This window comes from Camelus dromedarius, chromosome 1, assembly GCF_036321535.1.
Source record: "Camelus dromedarius isolate mCamDro1 chromosome 1, mCamDro1.pat, whole genome shotgun sequence".
Classification (NCBI taxonomy): Eukaryota; Metazoa; Chordata; class Mammalia; order Artiodactyla; family Camelidae; genus Camelus; species Camelus dromedarius.
In genome coordinates, this window is record NC_087436.1 from 32405829 (window position 1) to 32428463 (window position 22635).

A 22635-nucleotide genomic window follows, 5' to 3' on the forward strand; every position below is an offset into this window, starting at 1 on the left:
GATAAAGTGTTTCTATGTGACCTTGTTAAGCCTGGCTACATTGAAAAATAAACTCCAGTTCTCTTGCAGTGAATTGGAGGAGTGAAGTAAATCTGTGTGTTATTTTTTGTTTTGGAGGAGATAAACTACTTATCTGCATCTGTAGAGATGCATCATTAAGAATACATTAACTTATTTTGGGTACCATTTTTAACTATTACAGACTTATTTGTAATTGAATGTATCTTACATTGTGATTGTATATTTTCTAATAAACAAGATTATTATATATTTGTACCTAAAGCCTTAAAAGATTACTTATTCATATTTATCCTTTAAATATATATACAAGGGGCCCAAGTATGCACCAATCACCATGCCACTGCGGGGAGCGGAACAGTAAACACAATACACAAAGCCCCTGCCCTCATTAGACTTACATATTGGCAGGAAAGTGAGACATTAGTCAAATGATAACACAAATGATAATGCTCAAGGAAAGGGCGATGAAAGAGAGGTGTAGGGAGTAATGAAGGCGATGTAGCTGAATGGGAAAGTCAGGGAATATTTTTCTAAGAAAGTAATGATTTAACTAAGGCCTGGTGGAAGAGAATGGTTTAGATTGGTGGAGTGGGACAAGTGCATTTCAGGTAGAAGGCATGATGTGTGCAAAGCCCTGGAGGTGGGAAGATGTTGGGGCTTTCCCAGAACTAAAAATAGGTCCAGGGTGGCTAGAGTATAGTGATTGAGAAAAAGTTCTGTTAGTTGAGTCTATGGAGAGACAGTTCAAGACCTTTAGGCCTCAAGCATTAGGACTCCTCTGGTGGCAAGTAAGAGTTAGGTATTCTAACTCTGTGCATGGTTGGAGCTAGGAATCCAGATAATGTCATCAGGACTCTGTTTTTTTCTTTTAGTTCAACATACCTCTGTTTGACTTTATTTTTAGGCACTCTTCATTTTGTGACAAGATGGCCGCTGACAGCCTCAAGCTCGCAATACCTTTATAGCTCACAGTTCTGGGGAAGAATGGCTCAAGCAGAAGTATCAGAAAAGGCTCCAAAAGGCTCCAACTAGCCAAGTTTAGCGTACATACCCATCCTGGAGTCTACCAGGTGGGCAGGGGATGGATCCAGGCCTGGATCACACATCTATTCTGGGAATATAGTTGTGTGAGGGAAGAACTCTGTCAGAATCATCTCAGTTACGTAGAGTAAATAGTTTTATAACTGGGTGGAGAAAAGCAGGTTCCACCAAAGGCAGGTTACCTGAGTTGACATAGACACTTATCCGCTGTACCCTACACCTCTCAACTGTTTTCACATGATCATAATCATAGAAAATATTGTGGAAAATGGATAAAGCTACTTATACCCAGCTTTTTCAGTCAACACAGTCCCTACCAGTGATCTTGGAGCACTAAATGGATCAATTTTCCATTTACAAATGTAACCCATTTGTGATATACCAATGTTAGGAAGAATGTTACTATAAGCACTTAAGTATTTTGGACTTTATTTAAGAGAAATAGGAAGGTATTTAAGGTAACTTGGACTCTAAAAAGAAACCTGGGCTCCTTGTAGAAGTGGCTGATTCCAGGTGTGGGGCAAAACGAGCCTACATCTAGTGCCAGAAAGCAAGGGAGTTTATTAAAGAAGTCTTGCCAAAGGGACACAGGAGTCAAATAAAGGGACTTCTAGTAGCCAAAAATGGGGCAATTAAAGCACTGAAAAGAATATCTGCAGTTGATTTAAACACATCAACTGTGTGGAAAATCTATGAGTTCAAAATGATACTAAAAATAAGATCACTGGCCACCTTTGGAGGTTGCTAGGGTTTTAGCTCTTTATTCTAAAAAACAGAAAATAAGGAGGAAGGGTATATAGCTCAGTAGCTATGGTAGTGTGTGTGCTTAGCATGCATGAGGTCCTGGGTTCAATCCCCATTACCCTCATTAAACAAACAAACCTAATTACCTCCCACTACCCCACAAGAAAAACCCATTAAAAACCAGAAAATAAAGACTCAAGCATCTCTTCTGCCTATCTAAATTTCAGGGTAGTCAAATATTGATGAGGTAAAGTTATTTTCTATAGTATAATCCAAACTACTAAATACAAAAGGATTAATAGAATTAGAAAAATTCCCATTTAGCAACCGTTAGTGAAATAATAGATAGGGACAAGAATCGTCAGTGAATGGCAAAAATACTAGGTGGAAGATTAATGAGGAACTTTCTAAAGAATGGATGAGGCTAACAACACTTGAACCCACTGTTCATTCTTAACATCATTAAAAATGGGTAAGTGGTATGTGCCTCCTGATTTGATGCAGCAGGAAGTACTCAGTACAGCCTATGAAAGTGTTCCTGCCAGAAAAAAAAAAAAAAAAAAAAAAAAAGAACCAGAATCTAATCAAGCCTATAGATGTAAACTATCAGTTTACAGGAAATACAAAAGATAAGTAAATGCCACCACTAGTAAGTAATCATCTAAGCCCAGAAGGTGATACATTCTATAGACAAATGGTTCAGTTTCTTAAAGTTAAACAAAAAATTGGCATAGAAAAAATAAAAGTTGAGAGATCAGAAGTCATAGATGAAAAGAAACTTCAGAGATACGTAAATCAAATGCATTACAGAGATCTTATTTTTGATCTTGTTTTAAGTCAAATGTAAGAATACTTCTGAGGCAATTGGAGAAATTTGAAACTAGACAACATTAGATGATATTAAGGAATTGTTAATTCTGAGATGTGTTATAGTTATACTTTTTTAGGTCTTTATCTGTTAAAGATATTAAAAAATTTATGATAGAAATTATATGATATCTGGAATTTGCCTCAAAATACTCCAGTGGGGGAAGGATGTCAGTAGGATAGATGAAACAAGATTGGCAAAATATTTGCTGAAGTTGAGTGGGAGCTACGTGGAGGCTCCTTATATTGTTATATCTGTACTTTTTTGTGTTTTTAAATTTCCACAATTAATTTAAAGTAAGTTAATAATATAATCAGCTTTGTCTTTTAGAATAAGCTGGCCGCAGTGTGAAGTATAAATTGGAGTGGATGTGGAGGACATTTATCATGTTTGTAGCCACTCTTCCCAAAGACCCTTCCACATTTGAGAACTTCTCATGTTGACCTTCTCCTCTTAGATAGAAGCCAAAATGCATTCACTCTCTCTCTCTCATCTACCCTTGCAGCCAGGGCATGAATTTGTGTTTCTGGCTCTGCCAGTACCTGCCTCCAGTGTGAGACTTGCTAAGGAGTGGAGCAAAAGTGAGCAACATGAGCAAAATTGATTTTGGCGAGGGAGCAAGGTCAGTGGCTTAAATTTTGGAGAAAGCAGTGGCACAGCTCCTGGAACCTAGTCCCACAGCTTCATCAGCATGGATGTGGGATCTGTGCTGAGCCAGGGTTGGTAGGGTGTCTTTTCTGGGGCAGCTCCTGCATTGTGATCCAACCATTGTTCCTAGGTGCAAAGCCTGAATCTCTATCCCTCCTAGAGTCTATGAGCTAATATCCTTTAATAAATACATTCTCTGCATAAACTACCTAGGTTAGATTCTGATGTTTGCAACTACAAAACCATGACTGATAAAGGAGGCAAGAGTAGATGCTTGGAGACAAGCAGGTTATTGCACTAGTTCAGATGAGATATGTTAGTGACTTGGATTGGGGCAGTGAAATTGGGAATTAAAAGCATATAAAATATATTTTAGAGGTAGCCTGGCAGGATAAGTTGGTGATTAGATGAGGTAAAAGAATATGTTAAGAATGATTTCCAGGATTCTGACAGCAGCAAGTAATGCAGATGCCATTTACTGGATTAAATACTGAGCAGGAAAAGGAAGAGTGCAGTTGAACTAAATAACGTTCTTATAGACAACAAAGGAATGCCAGATATGCCCACAAGACAGATAAAAATGGAATGTCATTATAAAATGAACTGAAAGAAATAATTTTAAGTCATGGAAAATTGAAAAAAATGACAAATTATAATTTGAAAAACTGAAAAGTGCGAAAAATTTTCTGAAATGGAGAAATAATAGGAAGATATGAAAATATTGCTGGCAGAGTTCAGGAAAGAATAAGAAACTTATAAGGTGCCACAGACTACTTCATAAGGGAGATTGAAGATGGAGGAAAATTAAAATAACAGAAACAACAGATAAAAATGATTTGGAAAAAGTGATGGATATAAAAATTAGGCACAGATTATTTAACATACATATTGTAGAAGCCCTTAAAGAAGACAACCAAAGCAATAAAACAGAACAAATTCTAAAAACTATAATTCAAGAAACATCTTCTGAAAGAAAACTCACATATGTATATGAAGAGGAAGCTCAATTTGAAAGAAGGGAGGAAAGGAAAAAAACAAGTGTGGTAAGTAGAAAGTACAGAATAAGTTGGGACATAAATGCAATAGAACTGTAAAGACATAGTAAAATAAATCAGAAATGATAATAAATGTCAACAAAGTAAACTACAGAGGTAATTACATTGGATTAAAAAAATTCAGCTATATGGTATGTATGAGAAGCACCTGAAGCATAAAGACACATTAAGACTGAAAAAGATGATGAAAAATACACCTAAATTGTGTCAAAGCAAAATGTATTTGTCTTTAGCCTTCAACATTTAGCTAGGAGTTCCGTTAATGATTTCCATTTTTAAGGGGAAATTCTTATTTCTAATGATGTTTGTATCCCTAAGAGAAGGGTTTACATAATTTTCGTTGCCAAAGTTGGATTACCAATGTATTAAAATGTGTTAATTCTAATAGATATTGCAAAATTGCTTTATCATTTACACTCTAATCAATAATAACTGAGAATGCCTTGCTCTTCTTAGCACTATTATTTTTTACCAATCTTTTTGATAAAGGGAAATGATTTTGTTTTTATTTTGCATTTCTCCAACTATAAATATGGTTGAGCATATTTTCTTTTGGTTGATCATATGGACTTTCTCCTTTGTGAATTATTTGTTCAAATCTTTTGTCCATTTTTCTAATGGGTTGTTTGTCTTTTTCTTATTAATGTTAACTGTAGAATTTGTTACAGATTATTATTTTTCTTCTCACTGCCTTAGGCAAAAATGTCCAAAACAATGTTGAATAATTATGACATTGGGTATTTCCTGACTATTTAATGGAATTGGCTCCAATATTTGTCTTATTATAAAAATCAGAGGAAGCATTAGACTTAACAGTTTATCATATTTAAGTAGTTTCATTCTCCATTTTATGTTGAGTATTTCATTAACAATGGCTGTCCCACTATCAAATATTCTTTTTCCTCATGTTAATTAATCGCATTGTTAAGTTCTTCAGTGTTAAAATGTTTATCATCATTAAAATATAAAAGTATTTTCAGATAAAGATAGAGAACCAATGTATTTACCATTTGCAAAATTAATTTTTAAAAGTTAATTGGATCCTTTTAAACAGGCAAGATTTAAAAATGAGTTTACTGAGTAACTTATTTTAAATTAAAAGTATTTAATTAAATAAATCAAAAGATAAAGTAACTTATCACTGTATTTATTATTTTTTATAAAATGCATTTGCAGAAATGTTTCATCAGAAACTGGTGCTACAAAAATAAATATAAAACATATATACATGTTTACATATGTTATTTATAACATAAATATACATCATTTACACGTTCAAAATTCAAAAACTCCAGCATGTTTTGTCCATGATTCGTAACATGCCTAGGAAGTAGGGAAAACAAAAAAAGCAAAAACATACCACAAACTATTTCTACGTTTGCTTTAAAAGGTTATTCAATACAGATATATGAACACAGTAATTTTGAGAGTATATGTTCTAAGAGCAAAGTTAGGTGTCCTATTTTAACTTTTAACTACTACATTTTTTAAGTGACTCAAGTTTTTCCTGCTTTGTTCTCTCATTAGAATACATCTATATGGTATAGATTAAAATTATCTTTTATGGAAAGGCTTTCTAAAGAAATTTTTTAAAATAAAAAGAAGTCACTTTACTTGAAAGCCAACAAAAATGTTATTTATTAAACTTATATATCTAGAAGGAGCTTTAATCAATGAAAACTAGGAGCTGGATTGGAAAACATCAAAAGGATGGATGAGAGACACTGTAATTTCTGTTTGATGTATTCTGGTAATTTTTCATTTTCTCCATACCTAAATGAAGCAAAAAAAAAAAAGATAAAATCATCACTTTGTCACCTGGTTTGTATGAGTACCAAAAGGCAAGTTACATTTTTTAGTAATTCTTCAATGGCAAAAGGCACCTCAGAAAGATTATACAAAATTATTTATTAGGTAGTGAAATCAAGTTAAGCATGCTCAATTTGTTTCCTTTTAAAATAGATCAATTTCTAAATGTATTAAATAATAAAAAGAAAATCAGATTAAAAAATTTGAACTGACTTTATAATTTCTAAAGCAGGCTGAAAATCTGGATTCCTCATTAAATTGAAGGCCCTAATTTAAAAAAAAAACTAAGCTAAACACATTATAAATACATTTCTATTAAATGTTAACAATTTCCAAAAAACCATATCAAGTGAAATCTGAACTTTTATCTCCTGAACCTGGGTTCTACCCATTTTATATATATATATCTACTTTCTAGAGTGTCTGAAAGAGCTGATTTAACAAAACCTCACTTTATGAGTTCTTTAAATGATGGCACTACATATATACACACCAAAGCAGTTGGTAGATAACCACAAATTATATTTGGCCCAAGTATTTTCTCTACTAAAAGCACTTATCATAAAGTAGCATGTTTGTATTGGCATCATCAGCACCCTTCCTCTTTTTCAGGAAGTTATGGTTTGAAATGTGGAAACCAAACTACTGCTTATTCTTGCTATTGCCAGATTCCTCATTGCTAGCAAATTAATTAGCCTGGCATACATCCTCATTCAGAATGAATGTGTACATTCAGAAGTCTTTTAAACATTAATCACTTTATATTAGATCAGGGGATATAGCTTTTCATTTGGGAAAAATCATCTGGTTATCTATTAAAAGAAAGATTCCCTGTTTCTATGTTCTCTTTACTTTGAACTTAGAAGTTCATTACTACTGAAAGGGCCAACCTAGTTAGACTAAAGGAATACTAATGCTAAAGGAATCTAACCATTTGGAGTGGATTATCCATACCAATTACCCTGCATTCATGTAGATACTTATAAAATATGTGTTAAAAAGATGATATGCACTACTATGAATATTTAAGAATTTAAATAATAGTATTAACTTTGTCAACATGAAAACAGTAACTTTATTAGGTCATTTATTTCAACAGACAGAAAACAAAATTATAGCAAAGAGCTGAACGTCAACCAGTATTTTAAGAACTTACCTAGTTGTCTGACCATTTGGTGATGTATAACTAATAGAAGACACTCCTGCCTGCACGACCAACTGGGACCCATCATTAAACTGAACCCAAACAGCTCCACTAGTTAACTAGAAAAATAATAAGCATCATAATTACTATAAAGTAGAGGATATGAAGTTCTTAAAAGGTATTTGTGTTTAAAAGGTTTTTCATATAGTAAAAAAAAAAAAAAAAAAAAAACCCTTTCAGGTAACTACAAATTTGGGGCTGTGATGGTAGTAACACTGAGAATATTCATGTCTTTTCAGATTATTCCTTTAATAGGGCATCATAATATTAAAATTATTCTACATAAATCCCATTTCCCATTCTTTCCCACTAGGATATCTGATCAGGTTTCCTCCCACCCTCCACCAAAGTAGGTCCAACCAAGAAGAGATTTAGGAAATAACCAAGCAACGTTTTATTAAATTAGAATTTCACTCTATTCTCTATTCTTTATTCTTAGGCCATAAGATTTTCTATTCTGCCTGAGTTGTCAGATCTTTGCTTTTGAAACTTGTTCCTCAAGTCTCTAATATATACAATGTGCCACTCCAAACAGAGTACAGAGAAGACACAGATACCAGAATCAAATAGACCTGGGTTTACATCCAGACTCTGGCAACTAATGAATAGGAATATGTAAGTCAACCATCCATTATGAACCGTAATTTTACTATCTATAAAAAAAAGATAACATCAACATTTATTTTGGGAAATGAGACAATATATGTGGAAAACATAGTACCACATAGCAGGTACTCAACAAATGTTGAGTTCCCTTCCCTTTATTTCCTACCCTCATTAAGGACTAGACTGTATTTTACTTCACTGTAAGTAAAAATTACATGTCCTATGCTCAAAAGTCTCTACGAGTCAAGCTTTCAGATAATATACATAAAGGTTTACACCTACATAAAATTCTGAAACAATGTAAAAATGTAAAACAATGTAAAAGCTTAAAACAATGTAAACTTAATTTTTAAATGCAAAAATTCTTTTCTGCCTAATCAAAGTTACTCTAGTAATATAGATTACAAATAGTTTCTAAAACTTGTAAAATGCCCTGTACATTCTCAGCTCATTAACAATTAGCCATTACCATGACCTCTACTTTAAAAACAAAATGGCAAAAACAGGTCACCCAGGCCCTAGCAGGGAGTTTATTACCAACAGTATCTAGAGTTTTCCAACTGTATACAAATAAAAATATGTTAAAATTATTAATGATGTAACCAATGCAAAAAACATATAAAAACTTTCTTGCAAAGAGAAATTTTAAAATAATTATATTTTTTGGTAATTGTCTAATCACTGTGGGAACTACTTTGTACTGAGAAAATTCACTTTCCTAAAAATTTCTCACCTGTGTAGCCCAACCAACATTTTTCACAAAAACAGACTTCAAAAGTTGTGCTGATTTAGGGAGACAATCTTTTAGACTACTAGAAGAGATGTTTGTTCCAGAAGCTGCACCTGTAAGGCCAAGTCCTTCATTTGTAACCATCTACAAACAGAAAAAGGTAGGAAGGTATTATTCCACAGCATTCTAATAAGCCACCTCCAGCCAAAGTAGAAAATGAGTGGATTTTCATTAGCTAAAATTAATTGTTTAAAAACAATATTAAAAAATAATCATATTATAGAAAATTAGAAAAATACAGAACAGAAAAAAAAAATCAGAAAGTTAGTGTTTTCGTTTTGGTAGATTTCTTTTGTCTTTTTTCCCGAAGGTATACTTTTTTCATAGCTGCAATTAGTTTGTATGTTTGTGTGTGTGAGTACACATATACATATATACACATAGAGAGATATTTTTTAATGTTGCATTTTACTACATTGCTATATAGTCTTCATGGACATGTTAGTTCATTGAGTAAAAATATAAGTTTATTTAACCATGATTCTATCATGGATTTTAAGGCAGATAATGGTACTTTACCACTAAAAAGAAAACATATATGTTAATATATTTAGCTTTTTCTCAGATGGGTCAGGGTAGGCCATGCTGAGGTAACATTTAAACTGAGACCCGAAGGATGAGAATTAGCTGTTAAGGGGTTTGGGAATAGAATTCCAGGTCATAAGAATAGCATGTGAAAAGGCCCTGAGAGTTTGGCTTAATCAAGGAACTAAAAGAAGGCTTCCAAGGCTCAAGCAGAGAGTGTGGGATAAAGTAGCCCAGGATGAGGCTGGGAAAGTAAGTAGGTGATAGGCCACAGTAAGGAGTTTTAATTTTATATCAACATCAGGCAATCATTGAAGAGTTTAAAGTAGAGAAGTGACATATATTCACTTACAGAAGGATTGAGTATGGGTGCCTGTTTCAGAGTAGCAGCACTCTTAATGATTCTATTTGAAGATGGTGTATCTCTCATCAGGTAGTTTGGATCCACAGAAGGAGGAGGTGATAAAGTCTTAGGTGAACTAGTACTACTAGGTTTTCTAAAGGAAAAAGACATGTCCAAATACATTCTCTTAAAGCTGTCAATTTACAGAAAACAAAAAAAAAATGCTCATAATGTAAATATGAAACTTTTAAAAACATTTCTGAACATTTAAGCCATATTTAGTAAACTTTCAAAAATTTACCTTCCTATGATTATTGGGAAAAAGGGAGCATTTCCATTTTTCTTTTCCTCTTCTGAAATGATGCATTCCAACGCTAAACAAATACGGTGGCCCTATTTCAAAAGAGTGCTTTCTGTCATTACTTCACCTGTCATTTGCAATATTATTAATTGGTAAGAAAAATCTACTACAAGTAGGTACATACCTCATTAGCATGGTCCATATACATTTTCATTTCCTCTTTTAAGCTATTAACTTCACTTTCACCTTTTAAGGTATAAGATTTCCCAGTTTTTTCGATCACCTGAACTGAATCTTCTGTTTTATGTATCTTTGCTCCTTAAAAAACAAGAAAACTCTTTTATCATTTCTTTAAATATTCCTAGATTTATATATTCATTATCATACAACAGTATACATAATGGTTCCTAGATCGAGGTATTATTTATGTATTCATTTAATTTATTTAAAGAGCTCAGCTTTTTATTCAATCTGTTACTAAAGAGGTTTAGTTAAAAAGACCAAAGCCCATGTCATCATCAGACTCCTCAGATTCTTCCTTTGCTTCCACTTTCTTCTCCTCAGCTAGGGCAGCAGTGGTGGAGGGGCCGGACTTCTTCCTGGTACAGCACCAGCTGCTGGGGCAGGTCCACCAGCCCTTACGTTGCAGATGAGGCTCCCGATATTGAAACTGGCCAAAGCCTTTGCAAACAAGCCTGGCCAAAAGGTTCAGCATTTACACTGGCTGCTTTAATGAGGGCATTGATCTTCTCCTCTGTGACTGTCACCTCATTGTCATTAAGGAAAAGGGCCAAGTGGATGCAGGCGAGCTCGGAGACCGAGGCCATGGTGCAGGAGAGTTCTAGGCAGGTGCTGCCAGGCATGGTGCTAGTCGCCAGATAAAGTGAGGGTCTCACCCCAACACAGCTTTAGCTTACTGAAGGACCGAGTACCTTCCAAGGTATCATTTATATTCACTTACTGACCATTAATAAAATGAACCTCTCAAAGTAGTATTCAATAAATATAGGCCATCCATTTTTCTTTTCTGCATATATGTGGATGAAGTTTAATATTTTTATATTTAAAAAAAAAAATCACTGCTCTCATACAAAAATGTAAGTGGAGGACAGGTATAATTATGTCTACTATGTGAGTGTACATGCTATATGTCCCTTAAAGGAGGAAGCTTTATAGATTAAAAAGTAAACATCTCTAGAGAACAGATTTAAAAAATAAGAGTCTCTGGTTCAACCTTATCCTTTTGTGACATTTATTATTCTCATAATTTGGTATATGTCCATTTAATTTCTAATAAGAAACAGGATAGTTTATTTCATGTTGTTTTTATAGTATCAATCTTGATATTGTTAAATTGGAGCCAAATAGGGAAAGAGAATTAATATACATTTTAGACAATAAATTGTTTACAAGAAAGTATATATAAATAAATTTTGATTAACATTTGACATATAATATACTCTGCTGTATTATTTACATATGGAAATACAAATATTATGGAGATATATATATATATACATACACACACACATATAAAACTCGCTGTGTTGAATTGAAAAAAACCCCCCACAACTACTAAGTTACAAACTAAAGGGAAAAAATTACCATTTCTAAATGGTACTTACCATCATAAAACCAAACCTCAAAATCAGCACCAGGGGAATTCTCCATCAAAACACATTTAGCATATCTTGTAAAATAAGTGATTTTGGGAGATTTAGATCTTACAAGCTGTACAAATCTGGAAGCATATTGATATTTTCGCCAGTACTTTTCTAGGGAGAAAAAAGGAAACAGTTACCTCATGTTACGGAATAAAGTATTGGCTTGACATAAATTCTATAAAAGTTTAATATTTATTTTTACTCTTCCTCAAAAATTCAAGTTCATAGGTTAATAATCCTATTACCAAAATAAAAATATTTTAGAGATATAAGTCCATAATTTTAATGAAAAATAAAGACAGTATAATAAAGTTTCCAAGAAGCATATAACAAAATCTAATGATTAGTATCACGATTATTTAAAAAATCACTCTTTATTAAAAGTAAGATAATAATTCAAGGAAAAGTTTAATAAATGAAAAGAGTTCTACCTGAGATATCAGAACCAAATGACTTTCAGGAAAAGAAGTGCAGCTCTTTTTATATTAATTTTTGCAGTTCCCTATAACTATGGGTATTTATAGTATTTAATAGTTTTATCTGTTTAAATTTCTAATATGGTTAGATTAGATAGATTCTCTTATTTGTCTCTTTTCACCTCGGTGAAGTCTTACTATTCAGTAGTTAATTTCCCAATCCATAATATCCAGAAGCTGAACTGGGAGTCAAATTTGGTTAACCACAATTATAAATAATCATTATGTAGCACAGTAATATTTCCAAAAGTCAAAAACTACTTCACGTTGAATTTTTAACATGATTCTAGACAAACTATAACTAGTGTACAGATTATATTTGTACATATAACTAATATGTAACATAACTAATATTCCAGAGATAGTTTCTAACTAAATAAATAGAATCAAATGCCATTATAACAACAGAATATGAACAAACATTGGATTAGTAAGGTACAGCACATCTCACTGGATATAAAGTATGAAAACAGGACCTGCAGTCTGATCGAAGCCAAGATATTTACAATCTATGCTATCCACATGTATAGAGTTTATGTATATATATATCCATTATCTAAATTTATTCCTTGGTAAATTTACATACCTGGTAAATTGTCAAAACTGTACCTACTGATGTTGTCAGTAGGTAAGGGTGGTCTATCAGCAAGAGGAAAACCTCTTCCATCATTTGGATAATAAATAGTGATCTGCCAAAAAATTTTTAAGAACTTTAATTATATGCCATTAAGTCTGAGCATTGTATTTTGTTACTAAAATTATAAAAAGAGCTCTCATGTGATAGTAAATATTATTCTATTGAAAATGCTAAATATTCTCTAAAAGTAATTTTTTTGCTCTTTAAACTTAAGCCTAAAATTTAGATTTTATTACTAGTTATAATCATTCTTTAAACCACACTAATTTATTTAAATATGTACAGTATGCTATTTTAGTTTTGAATTTCAGAGACACTATCATGTCAGGAAAACTGATTAAAAAATTTTTTTTAAAGAATATTATTATAGAATGAATGGAATGCTAAGTGCATAAGTGATGAAGCTGCAAGATAATAAAGTTAATTCACATTACCATATTTCCATCACTAGATATTTGAAGAACTTCTTTCACATATTCTTGAGATGCATACTCCTTTAGAAGCTCCACACATACCTCCTCTGAATCAAGGATGCTCACCTATAAAACAAAACAAACCCCCTAAAATCAATAATAACTCTCTTGTTTACCAGAACAGTTCTGAAATATATATTAGTTAAAAGTACTTAACCATGGCAGAAACAAAAATTAAAGTAAAAATCAAAAAGCTGCTCCACTGCAACAGTCTAGACCAGAGGTGTATCTGACCACAGCTGTGAAGTGTTAAGGAGCAAAGGTAAAAAGGTATAATGAAGTGTGAAATGTTAACCAATGAGCAGAAAGATAGCAGAAGGTAGGGTGGAGAATAAGGACTTTGAAAAGACAATAGCATGCCAAACAAAAGCAAGACTGGGTGAAATGGAAAACAAGGGACAGAGAGGATAAAGAGTCAATTAAAAAATTAAAATCACCATTCCCACTTCACACACGACATTAAAAAAAATCCTATACTTAATTTTGTGCATACTCCTTTTTTAAATAGTTTCAGATGTTAAAGTTATATTTTCTAGTTTCATTTTGATTTGAAACTAGGTTAAATGTAGAAATAATAAAAACAAAAGCAAAAGCTAATATTAAATATTAATTTAGTTATTAGGATTGTGAATAAAATATTTAACACAGTATTTAGCCAGTATTATTTTTAAATGTTTTTCATTATCAATAATTTAAAATTCAAAACTTAGTATCAATTCACCATATTCACCATTTTTTAAGTACCCAGAAGGAAATAAGAGCTATTTTTCCATAAACACCCACTCTCTTTTCTTTAAGGGAGTTTATCACATACATACCAAAAATACAGGGGCAACTGAAAAAACACCATGTTTAATAGCAGAAACCATATACTCAAGGAAAATATAATACAGTGATTTAGAAAAATAATCAACATACCACAGCCTTTTTGGTTTTCTGTCTGATTGGTTTTAACCTGTAAGCAGTCAAAGGAGATGTAATGCTTCGTAATGTATGTTTCTGATAATCCGATGGTGGCTCCATGCCCCTAGTCTTGTTTTGCTCGGAAAAAGGATCTAAGCCAAAAATAGATTCTTGTTGAATTATCTCAGGTTTATTGTGAAATGCAGTCATATATTTCATGGTATTCAGCTGTTTTGCAGAATGTGCATTATCAGAAATACCGGGGCTCTTTTTGGCTCTTATATCAGTCCAGGCATTTCTTGATGTGTCCTGCAAATCTGGATGGCCCTGGAAATCTCTGTTTGGGCTAATGCTTTTATGCTCAGTAGTTTCTCTTAAATGAGCTGTAATGTACATAGAATAAAGCAATTTAGTGAATAATTAAAAAGTCAAGTCTACACAAAACAATGTCATGCACGTTACAACAGCATTTTTTTTTTTGAGGAACAGAAGAAATCTATTAAAAAAAAAAAGCTCATAATTTTTTTAACAGGCAGTTTCAGATATGGCATAATAAAACAGTGACTTTAAAAGGACATTTTAAGTCAGGCTGCAAAGGAATACCTTTAGTCTAAGACTAGAAAGAAAGGATGTTAATATGAAATTAATTTTTCAATCAAAGCAAACTAGTGACTTAGGTCACCTATTAATACTAAACAAGCAACTGCCAATGCTGCAACAAATACAGATTTGAGAGGAGTTCCCAGGTAATCATCCTATATGATGTGTAAATTTTGCTCTCTTTAAGCTCAGAACTATTCCATCTTTACCTATAAAATACGCAATTAAAACCAAAAAACACTAAAATATATGAAATAGCTTTAATATTGCTAATATTTAACATTATAAATGTATTTGCACCCACATTTTTAAAAAAGCTCTTGTTGAACTTTATCCATTTATATTTTATATAGTTTTAGAGTTCATGTGGGAATATTATTTTTTTAAAGCCCTTAAAAAGATTAGACTATAAAACTTGGAAGGCAATTTTTCTAATGCTAAACTCTAAAAAAATCTGTATCACAGTTTTTCCCTTAAATGACTAAAGTGATTCCCCCAATTCCCATTATGACAAAAATTATCCTGTACCAAATAATATATTTTAAAATTGCAGCAGCACTACTAGATTATTATAAATGAGGTTATTTCAGACATGTCCATGTTACTAAATAAAAGTATCTATAAACACAATATAAGGTTAAGTGCAAGATTAAACATGGCTGTTTGTAGTTTAAAAAACAGAAACTTGAATTTTCAACAAGTACACATGAGAAGATTAATTCTTTTGGGCTCTTGAAAATAATACGCATAAAAAATAGACTCTTGAGGTTGCATAACAAGTCTGCTTAAATTACAACCATAATATGTAATTATGAGGTAATGTGATACTTAGTAAAAAATTATCACCTCCTCTCCATATGTGTCTTCCATATGTTTCTTTTTTATTCTCTCTTTTTCCCATCATTATTTTCCAACTCACCTTCTGTGAATCTGCCATGTTCATTAATGAGAAATGTTTAACTTTCAAACTCTATATCTATAAATAAAATAATGACTTAGATGACAATTGTTTAAAAATGTTTGTTTTGTAGCTATGTACTTTAGTGTATGTGAGGTCCCACTGGTATATTATAAGGTTCATTCACATCACCTTCTACTTAAAAATAAAGTCAACCATCTCTTGATTATTTCTTAGGCACTGATAGCAGATACTAATTATAGAGAGGCTGCAAGAACAGAAGGGTTAAGAGTAAAGCCAGATTTCTTGGGTTACACTCCTGTCTCTTCTATTTATGGACAGTGTAGCTTGGGAGATTAAGCTTTATGTACCACAATTTCCTCATCTGTAAGACAGGATTAACAATAATATCTTCCTCATATGGTTTTTGTGAGAATTTAGTAAGTTAATAGTATATGTTAAGCATTTAGGACAGTGGCTGGCATAGTAAGTACTCAAAATGTGTTAACAGTTATTATTACTATAACTGCAATATAGTTTATTAAAAATGCATTATTTTCTTAAGAAAAGCCAAAAAGAAAACTGCAGTGCTTGGTAAGTGTCCAAGTCATTAATTTTTTTATTAAATAGTCCATTAAAAACTCACCATTTATTTGCAGATTCCCAAACCATTGTTGCACCATTTCAGTCTGAGCTGTCTGGTCTGGAAATGGAAAAGGAGTTTTTCCTGGACAAAGATGACTGGAGCTAAACAAAGAAAAAAAAAAATCTCATGAACTAAAAAAAAATTTATCAGGTAATAACTTTGTAAGGTAAGAATACTTAAAAAGGGAGATCTCTTCTAATACCTAAACAATTTTAGATTAACTGAAGAACCCAATATTTGCATAACTGAATTGTCTCTGAGAATTTAGAAGCTAAATTCCCATGCCAAGATGCCCATGACACTGTGATAATGTTTCTATATGGCTACTGTCCTCTTGTAATTTAAGCATAAAAATCAAAGATCAAAAAAGAAAAAAAAATTAGTCACTAAGAAAACTAGCCTTCATGTGAGAAGCAGTCAATAATATGATTATTCATCACTTAGTCTCAGTTTCTCTTTCTCTGTGTGCGTGTGAGCATAGTTACTATTAGAGTACTTTAGGGATCAAACATGTTTAATATATGATTACACTGGAGACCTACTTCATATAATGACATTAAAAATTCCCAAGTATTAAACATATACTATAAATACATTCATGAGCACACACACATTTTAAGAGATTCTTAACCATAATTCAAAATCATCATTCTGATTCTTTTCCTATTAAGAAACAAAAATCATAGTTAAGAATTGCCCACAGAACATCTGACATTGTCAGAAAAAAGGTAACGCCTCCCCCCTTAATTAAATAGATGCAGCTTCATGTTTGTGCTAATAACATGTTTATGGAAAAGTAAAATGCTTTTGATAGAATTATCCTTACAGTGCTTGATTGTTATCAGGTCTTTCAAAAGATCCAGAACTATTGGACGTCTTTTCTTTAAAGAAGTGAAAAATATTAGCATTGCTGTTTGTGGGTGAGTATCTTTCTTCATTTTCATCTACTTTTGATCTTTTGGATTTTGAAAGCATATCCGCTGAGTGACATCGTTCCACTGTATACGTTTTTGCTCGAGACTGACCAGATCTATCAGACGAATGGGCTCTACGAAGATATCGAGAATGTGGCCTCTCTTCTGCCTCTTGGATTACTCTTCCCCTTCCACTATTACTGGTTCCTTGTTCTTGATTTCCCCACTGATTATAAAAGCTGCTTCCATCTCCTGAAGGAGAAAAATCACTTGAATTTTTATTCTTTGGAAATACAGTCATTTTATTTGGGAGTGGCTGATCAATCAAAAGTCGTCTTCTGTCAAATAAACTACCACTTATACTGGTACTGGAAGAAGCCGTGATTGCAGTAGAAATTGTGGCATGTCCACTGTCAATTGAGTCTTCTACAGTTCCTGAATCTTTACTTTTTGTTGAAGCATTTCGGGACATAAAAGGATGGTCTAATACTGAAGACAGACTTAAACGATCTGCTGGATTTCTACGAAGTAACTGGTGAATAAGGTCCTTGGCCTCTCTTGACAAAAAAGTTGGCATTTCATAATCTGCCAATACTACTTTATTTAATGTGTTCTTGACTGTGTCGGTGTCAAAAGGTGGTCTCCCAATTAGCAGGGTATAAAACATACAGCCCAAGGACCAAATATCAGATTCAAGTCCATGTGCACTTCGAGTTGCAATTTCTGGAGAAATGTAATTAGGAGTTCCACATAAAGTATAGTGTTTCTCATGTGGCATTTTCAATTGAGTTGCCAGCCCAAAATCGGCAATCTTGATGTTCATATTGCGCGTAAGTAAGAGGTTAGAAAGTGTGAGGTCCCGGTGTAATATACCATGAGAATGAAGATACAACATTCCTGTGATGATCTGGTGCATGAAGTGTCGAGCTGTTAGAATACAAAAAAACATATAATTTAGAAAATCTGAAAATTCAGTATTTAGAATACATTTTGAAACCCTAGTACATACACCAGTATTATAATTAGTAAACTGGTTTATGGCTCAGTTTTACCAGCCAAAATACCACTCTGATAATTTCATAATATCCTTTAAGAATTCCCTTTAATACAACTAAGCACTCCTTTTAATCTTTGTCCTTTGCAACTGATGAGACTTCTATATACAGTTAAGGGAAGCTTAATTTTATTAGGAACTGGGAGAGACTAGAGTTAGCTAGGGTAACAGAAGTCCATAGAAATTAAGAGAGAATATTTACAATCAAATAAAAAATTCATAAATAGATTCAAATTTTAAAAAGAGAAAAAAAGAAAAGCAAGTTAAAGTTCCTTTGATATCCTCCAAAACTTTCCTAAAAAGTAATCACTATTCAGTTTATATGTATTCTTTTAAACTTTTCTTCTATGTGATAACATACATTTAAATCTATAGAAATATATCATAATAAATACTTTTTAAATATAAAAATGGTATAAAAATATATTTATTGCTTTTTTTCCTCACTTCACACTATTTCTTGGAAATATTTGTGTCAGTACACACAGATCTCCATTGTATTTAATTCCTACTGATGAATATTTGGGCCATTTCTGACATTTCAAGATTATAAAAAATATAGCAATAAACATTCTTGTACATGCTTGTTTTCTTGTGCATATATATGGGGTGCTTCTTTATGGTAAATTCAAGAAGTAGAGTCACTGGGTTGAAAGATAAAATTTAGTAATTCAATACCTTGCCAAATTGCCCTCCAAAAGGCAATTATTTTCAAGCACATCCTTGTTAACATTTGGTAATCTCAATCCAATGAGTAAAACTGGTACTCATTATTTTAGTTGGCATTATTATGATTATTGTTGACTTTGAGCATCTTTTCATATGTTCACTGGCCAGTTATACTTATTCTTCTGTGAACAGTCCACTTATATCCCCTGTCCATTCTCCTATTCAGTTATCTTTTTCGTTTTAGGCATTCCTTATATTTTAAATATTAATTTGCCAGCCATTTATTTTACAAATATTTTCTTCCTATCTTTGACTTTTAAATTTGTTAACAGTATCTTTTGTCTAACACATTCTTAATTTTAATTAAGTCAAACTGATAATTCATTTCCTATCTTTTGCAAGTTCTGCCTTATTTAAGGACTTCCTATTATACAGTATTATGAAAAATGCAGTACTCATCAATATGTGTATGAATTTACTTTCAATTTGTATTATGGTCTTATTTTCAGTCTAAGGATATGAACATTTCCATAACTTTTTTGTTTGTTTGTTTTTTTGTGGGGGGAGGTAATTAGGTCTATTTATTTTATTTATTCTTAGAGGAGGTACTGGGGATGAACCCAGGACCTCATGCATGCCAAGCACAAGCTCTACTGATTTAGCTATACCCTCCCCACTCCATAACTTTTAATACATATAACCAAATTGTTTTCCAAATGGGTTAAATACAGAATCAAATGGACAAAAAGCCTATCAGCAACTACCCTTCTTAGCCTTCAATCTTAGCCTGCAATCTCAAATAGCTGGGTAAGGTAATTTGAAAACAGTCATTTGTGTGATGCTATATGGACCTTATTGATTCTGATCTGAACTATAAAAAGTTACTTACAAGAAACTGAGGAAGCTGAAACTGACAATATATTTGACAGTTAATAGTGACTTTGTGCTTTTTTTTTTAATGTCTGTATCTTTCAAAGTTAAAAAGTGTATATGATTTGTTTCAAAATATTTGGGGAAACTGGGGAATAAGAAGAGTACAGATGAAACGATCTGACCATGAGTTGATAGTTTTAGAAGGTGAGTGGGAAGTTCATAGGGGCTCATTATATTATTCCCTCAACTTACATGTTTGATATTTTCTGTAATAAATGATTTAAATAAGTTATTTGTGTTTGACTTAGAAACTACTACATTAATAGCATTCTAAAAAGTTTTATTCTAGATTTGAAAGGATAAGCACTTGGTAAATTGTGCCCAATGATGTAATTTAAAATGTTGTTCTGGGAAAAGATGGATAGCAAATTTCTCCTTTTTTACTTCTGTAATGTATGAATTATTTATATGAATTAACAGCTTTTTTAGTTTGGGGGGAAAAATCTTTTGTAGCCCAAAGTAATAATTGAAACAGTTTTACTAAATATTACAAAATAGTATATTCTTCAATACTACAAGGAATAGAATTCATATCTACCAAGAAAAAAATTTTTAAAGGAAAAAAGAAAGAAAAAAAGAAGCACAGCCTACCTTCGTTTTCTGAGAATGGTTTTCTTCTGTTTTTCAGATACCTGTTCATTTCTCCATTATGGCACATTTCTAATACTAGGTACACGTAATTGTTATCTTCAAAATAGTTATAAAGCTGAAATGTAAAAGGGCATAATAAAGTATAATACAGAAAAATTCAATGTCTTTGATCACTTTAATAAAATTTGTATCTTACCTCCAAGATAGAAGGGTGTTTCAATTGGCAATGTATTTTCACCTCATTTTGAACTCTCTGTACCATTCCAGCTTTGCACATGGCTTTCTTATCTATCTAAAAATAACATGAGAGGTTTAAATGTTGATGATAAACTTTCAAATGTGAAGTTGTCAAGTCAACTTTGAAAAGAGAGTATACTTTAAAATACTCTGAAGTCCTTTTATCTACTTTTTGAGATCTGTGGTCTGTTTTCCCCATGCACCTAGCACAGTGCTTGGCAGAGTAGACAGTCAATAAGTTTACCCAATGCATTCTAATGCACACTACCAACTTAAAGAATTTAATAGCTCAACTATCATAGCTATAATAACAACAAAAATTTAGCAAAATGTTAAAACTTCCCTTTGCCTACTGGTTTAGATAAGTGCTTCTTAATTTGCTTGTGTTACTCCTATTAGACTGACTCCTAACAATCAAGAATAGTATTTTTTTTTTGGTAGGGGTAATTAGGTTTATTTATTTTTAATGGAGGTACTGGGGATTGAACCCAGGACCTTATGCATACTAAGCACGCACTCTACCACTGAGCTATACCCTCCCCCCAAGAATAGTATTTTAACTTGTTACAGTGTAATACAGAACTATGCACAAGTGTATTCTTTTGATTATAAACAAATTATTTGTTCTTTGATTTCTAACAATTACTCCATGCATAAAATTACGACAGATACCAGGTCTAATGAACATTGTGAAGATAAAACATTTATTTTTTAAGAATCTGCTAAGCTATCCTTAAGTTCAACTGTTGAACCTGGATCTACTGTCTTCTGCCTAAGAAATGGGCATTTTACACAATACAGAAAAGGCTCGCAAGTAAGGAGTTTCTGACATCTCAAGTAGCAAACCTCTCTAGTTACTCGCAAAGTAGAGGTGAGAAGTTGATTAATATATTCTTACCATTTTGATTGCAACTTCCAAACCAGTGTGAATGGACTCAGCTCTGTAGACACCAGCAAATGATCCTTTACCAAGCAGATTTCCAACTTTAAAATCCTTAAAAGTTAAAATTAAAGAATATGTGTGATGACTTTCAGAATTACAAAGGAAGAAAAACAGAAAGGGGCTGGAAAAAGAGAAGGGAATTTTCACTCAAAATTCAAGTAGGTATTACACCTCGATACAGCAGGTGTCTGGAGTGGAAAGCATGTTGACGCCTTGCGGGTCTCCCTGAGCTTCCAGCTGGGTTCTAGATGGAGCACCCTAATGATATGGTTCCTCAACCTCAGTGTAGCCTCAGCAACTTCTTCCCACCTCTAGCCAACCCCTGAGAGTTAAGGGCCTGAACAGAATCCCGCCGCAGCTCCCGCCGGAGGTAACCGCCATCCCCTTGGAGAAAGAGGGCGACAGCCTTGCCCAGCTCTAGCGCGGCAGATCCGGCGGGATCGCTGACAAGAAGCCGTGGTGTCTAGGGACAGAAGGGCGGGGCTGCGAGCTACTCACCTGTCCCACCGCCACCGCAGCTCGGAGGGGCGGGTCGCTCCGCCCTCAAACAGCCGAGCCCCCGGCGGTTGGGATCCTCCCAAAGCACCTCGGCGCCCACCCAGCAGCTGTTAGCTTCGCCCGATCCCCTTCCTGCCCACGTCGAGTCCCGCCACTTCCACTCCCACCTGCCCTACTGAGTCTTTTCACCTCGATCTTCTCCCCGATGCAGGTCGCCATATTTCCAGGCACCGGTCAGTGCTCCCCGGATTAGCTCCCTTCACACAGTCCTTTCGAGGCAGCGCTCCAAGCAGCAAGCGAGTGTTGGCGCCCATCAGGCTTGACTGTCTAGGCCGCCGCTCCCGGCGACAGCACAGCCACGCAAAGGTCTCCCGGGCACCTTCCGAGGCCTGGGCGGCGCCTCCGCGCTTCCATTTTGAAAAACTCCCGCCGGTTGCCGTCCTAGCAAGGCTAGCGGTGACGTAATGAGACAGCTCGCTCCGGAGAGGCTGCGCCCGGGTGCGCATGCGTACAGGCACTATCTGCGCCGCTTGCTCAAGTTTCC

General features: G+C 33.5%; 1 protein-coding gene, 1 long non-coding RNA gene, 1 other non-coding gene and 1 pseudogene across 5 annotated transcripts; 1 reads left to right on the top strand and 3 right to left on the bottom strand.

The window, feature by feature from the left end:
• Window positions 1-1104: 1104 nt before the first annotated feature.
• On the top strand, window positions 1105-17718 carry LOC135318532 (uncharacterized). Of its 2 annotated transcripts, XR_010376683.1 has the most exons (4): window positions 1105-4365; window positions 7926-8005; window positions 16266-16402; window positions 17098-17718. It is a non-coding gene; the product is annotated as an uncharacterized LOC135318532 (long non-coding RNA). The 2 variants fall into 2 exon arrangements; XR_010376686.1 differs by lacking the exon at window positions 7926-8005 and having other exon boundaries at window positions 1105-3296.
• On the bottom strand, window positions 5522-22629 carry PLK4 (polo like kinase 4). 2 transcript variants are annotated; one of them, XM_010977666.3, is made up of 16 exons: window positions 22281-22629; window positions 21549-21644; window positions 20610-20705; window positions 20414-20528; window positions 17079-18093; window positions 16253-16353; window positions 14124-14260; window positions 13167-13271; window positions 12682-12784; window positions 11581-11730; window positions 10140-10273; window positions 9956-10047; window positions 9664-9808; window positions 8730-8870; window positions 7343-7449; window positions 5522-6150 (listed from the first exon to the last, which is right to left on the bottom strand). In XM_010977666.3, exons 1-16 carry the CDS (start codon window positions 22308-22310, stop codon window positions 6048-6050), a joined length of 2670 nt encoding a protein of 889 aa, XP_010975968.1. In that variant the 5' UTR covers window positions 22311-22629; the 3' UTR covers window positions 5522-6047. The 2 variants fall into 2 exon arrangements, with proteins under 2 accessions (XP_010975968.1, XP_010975969.1); XM_010977667.3 differs by having other exon boundaries at window positions 14124-14491; window positions 22281-22518.
• On the bottom strand, window positions 10381-10887 carry LOC105087059 (large ribosomal subunit protein P1-like; annotated as a pseudogene).
• Window positions 21118-21190, bottom strand: TRNAT-AGU (transfer RNA threonine (anticodon AGU)). The gene has a single exon. It is a non-coding gene; the product is annotated as a tRNA-Thr (tRNA).
• Window positions 22630-22635: the final 6 nt, after the last annotated feature.

Coding starts and splice junctions, on each gene's coding strand:
- PLK4 (XM_010977667.3), bottom strand. CDS start 22,310: ATGGCGACCTGCATCGGGGAGAAGATCGAG. Junction 20,706..21,548: donor TGGAAGTTGCAATCAAAATG/GTAAGAATATAT, acceptor TGTTATTTTTAG/ATAGATAAGAAAGCCATGTG. Junction 20,529..20,609: donor AACACCCTTCTATCTTGGAG/GTAAGATACAAA, acceptor TTTACATTTCAG/CTTTATAACTATTTTGAAGA.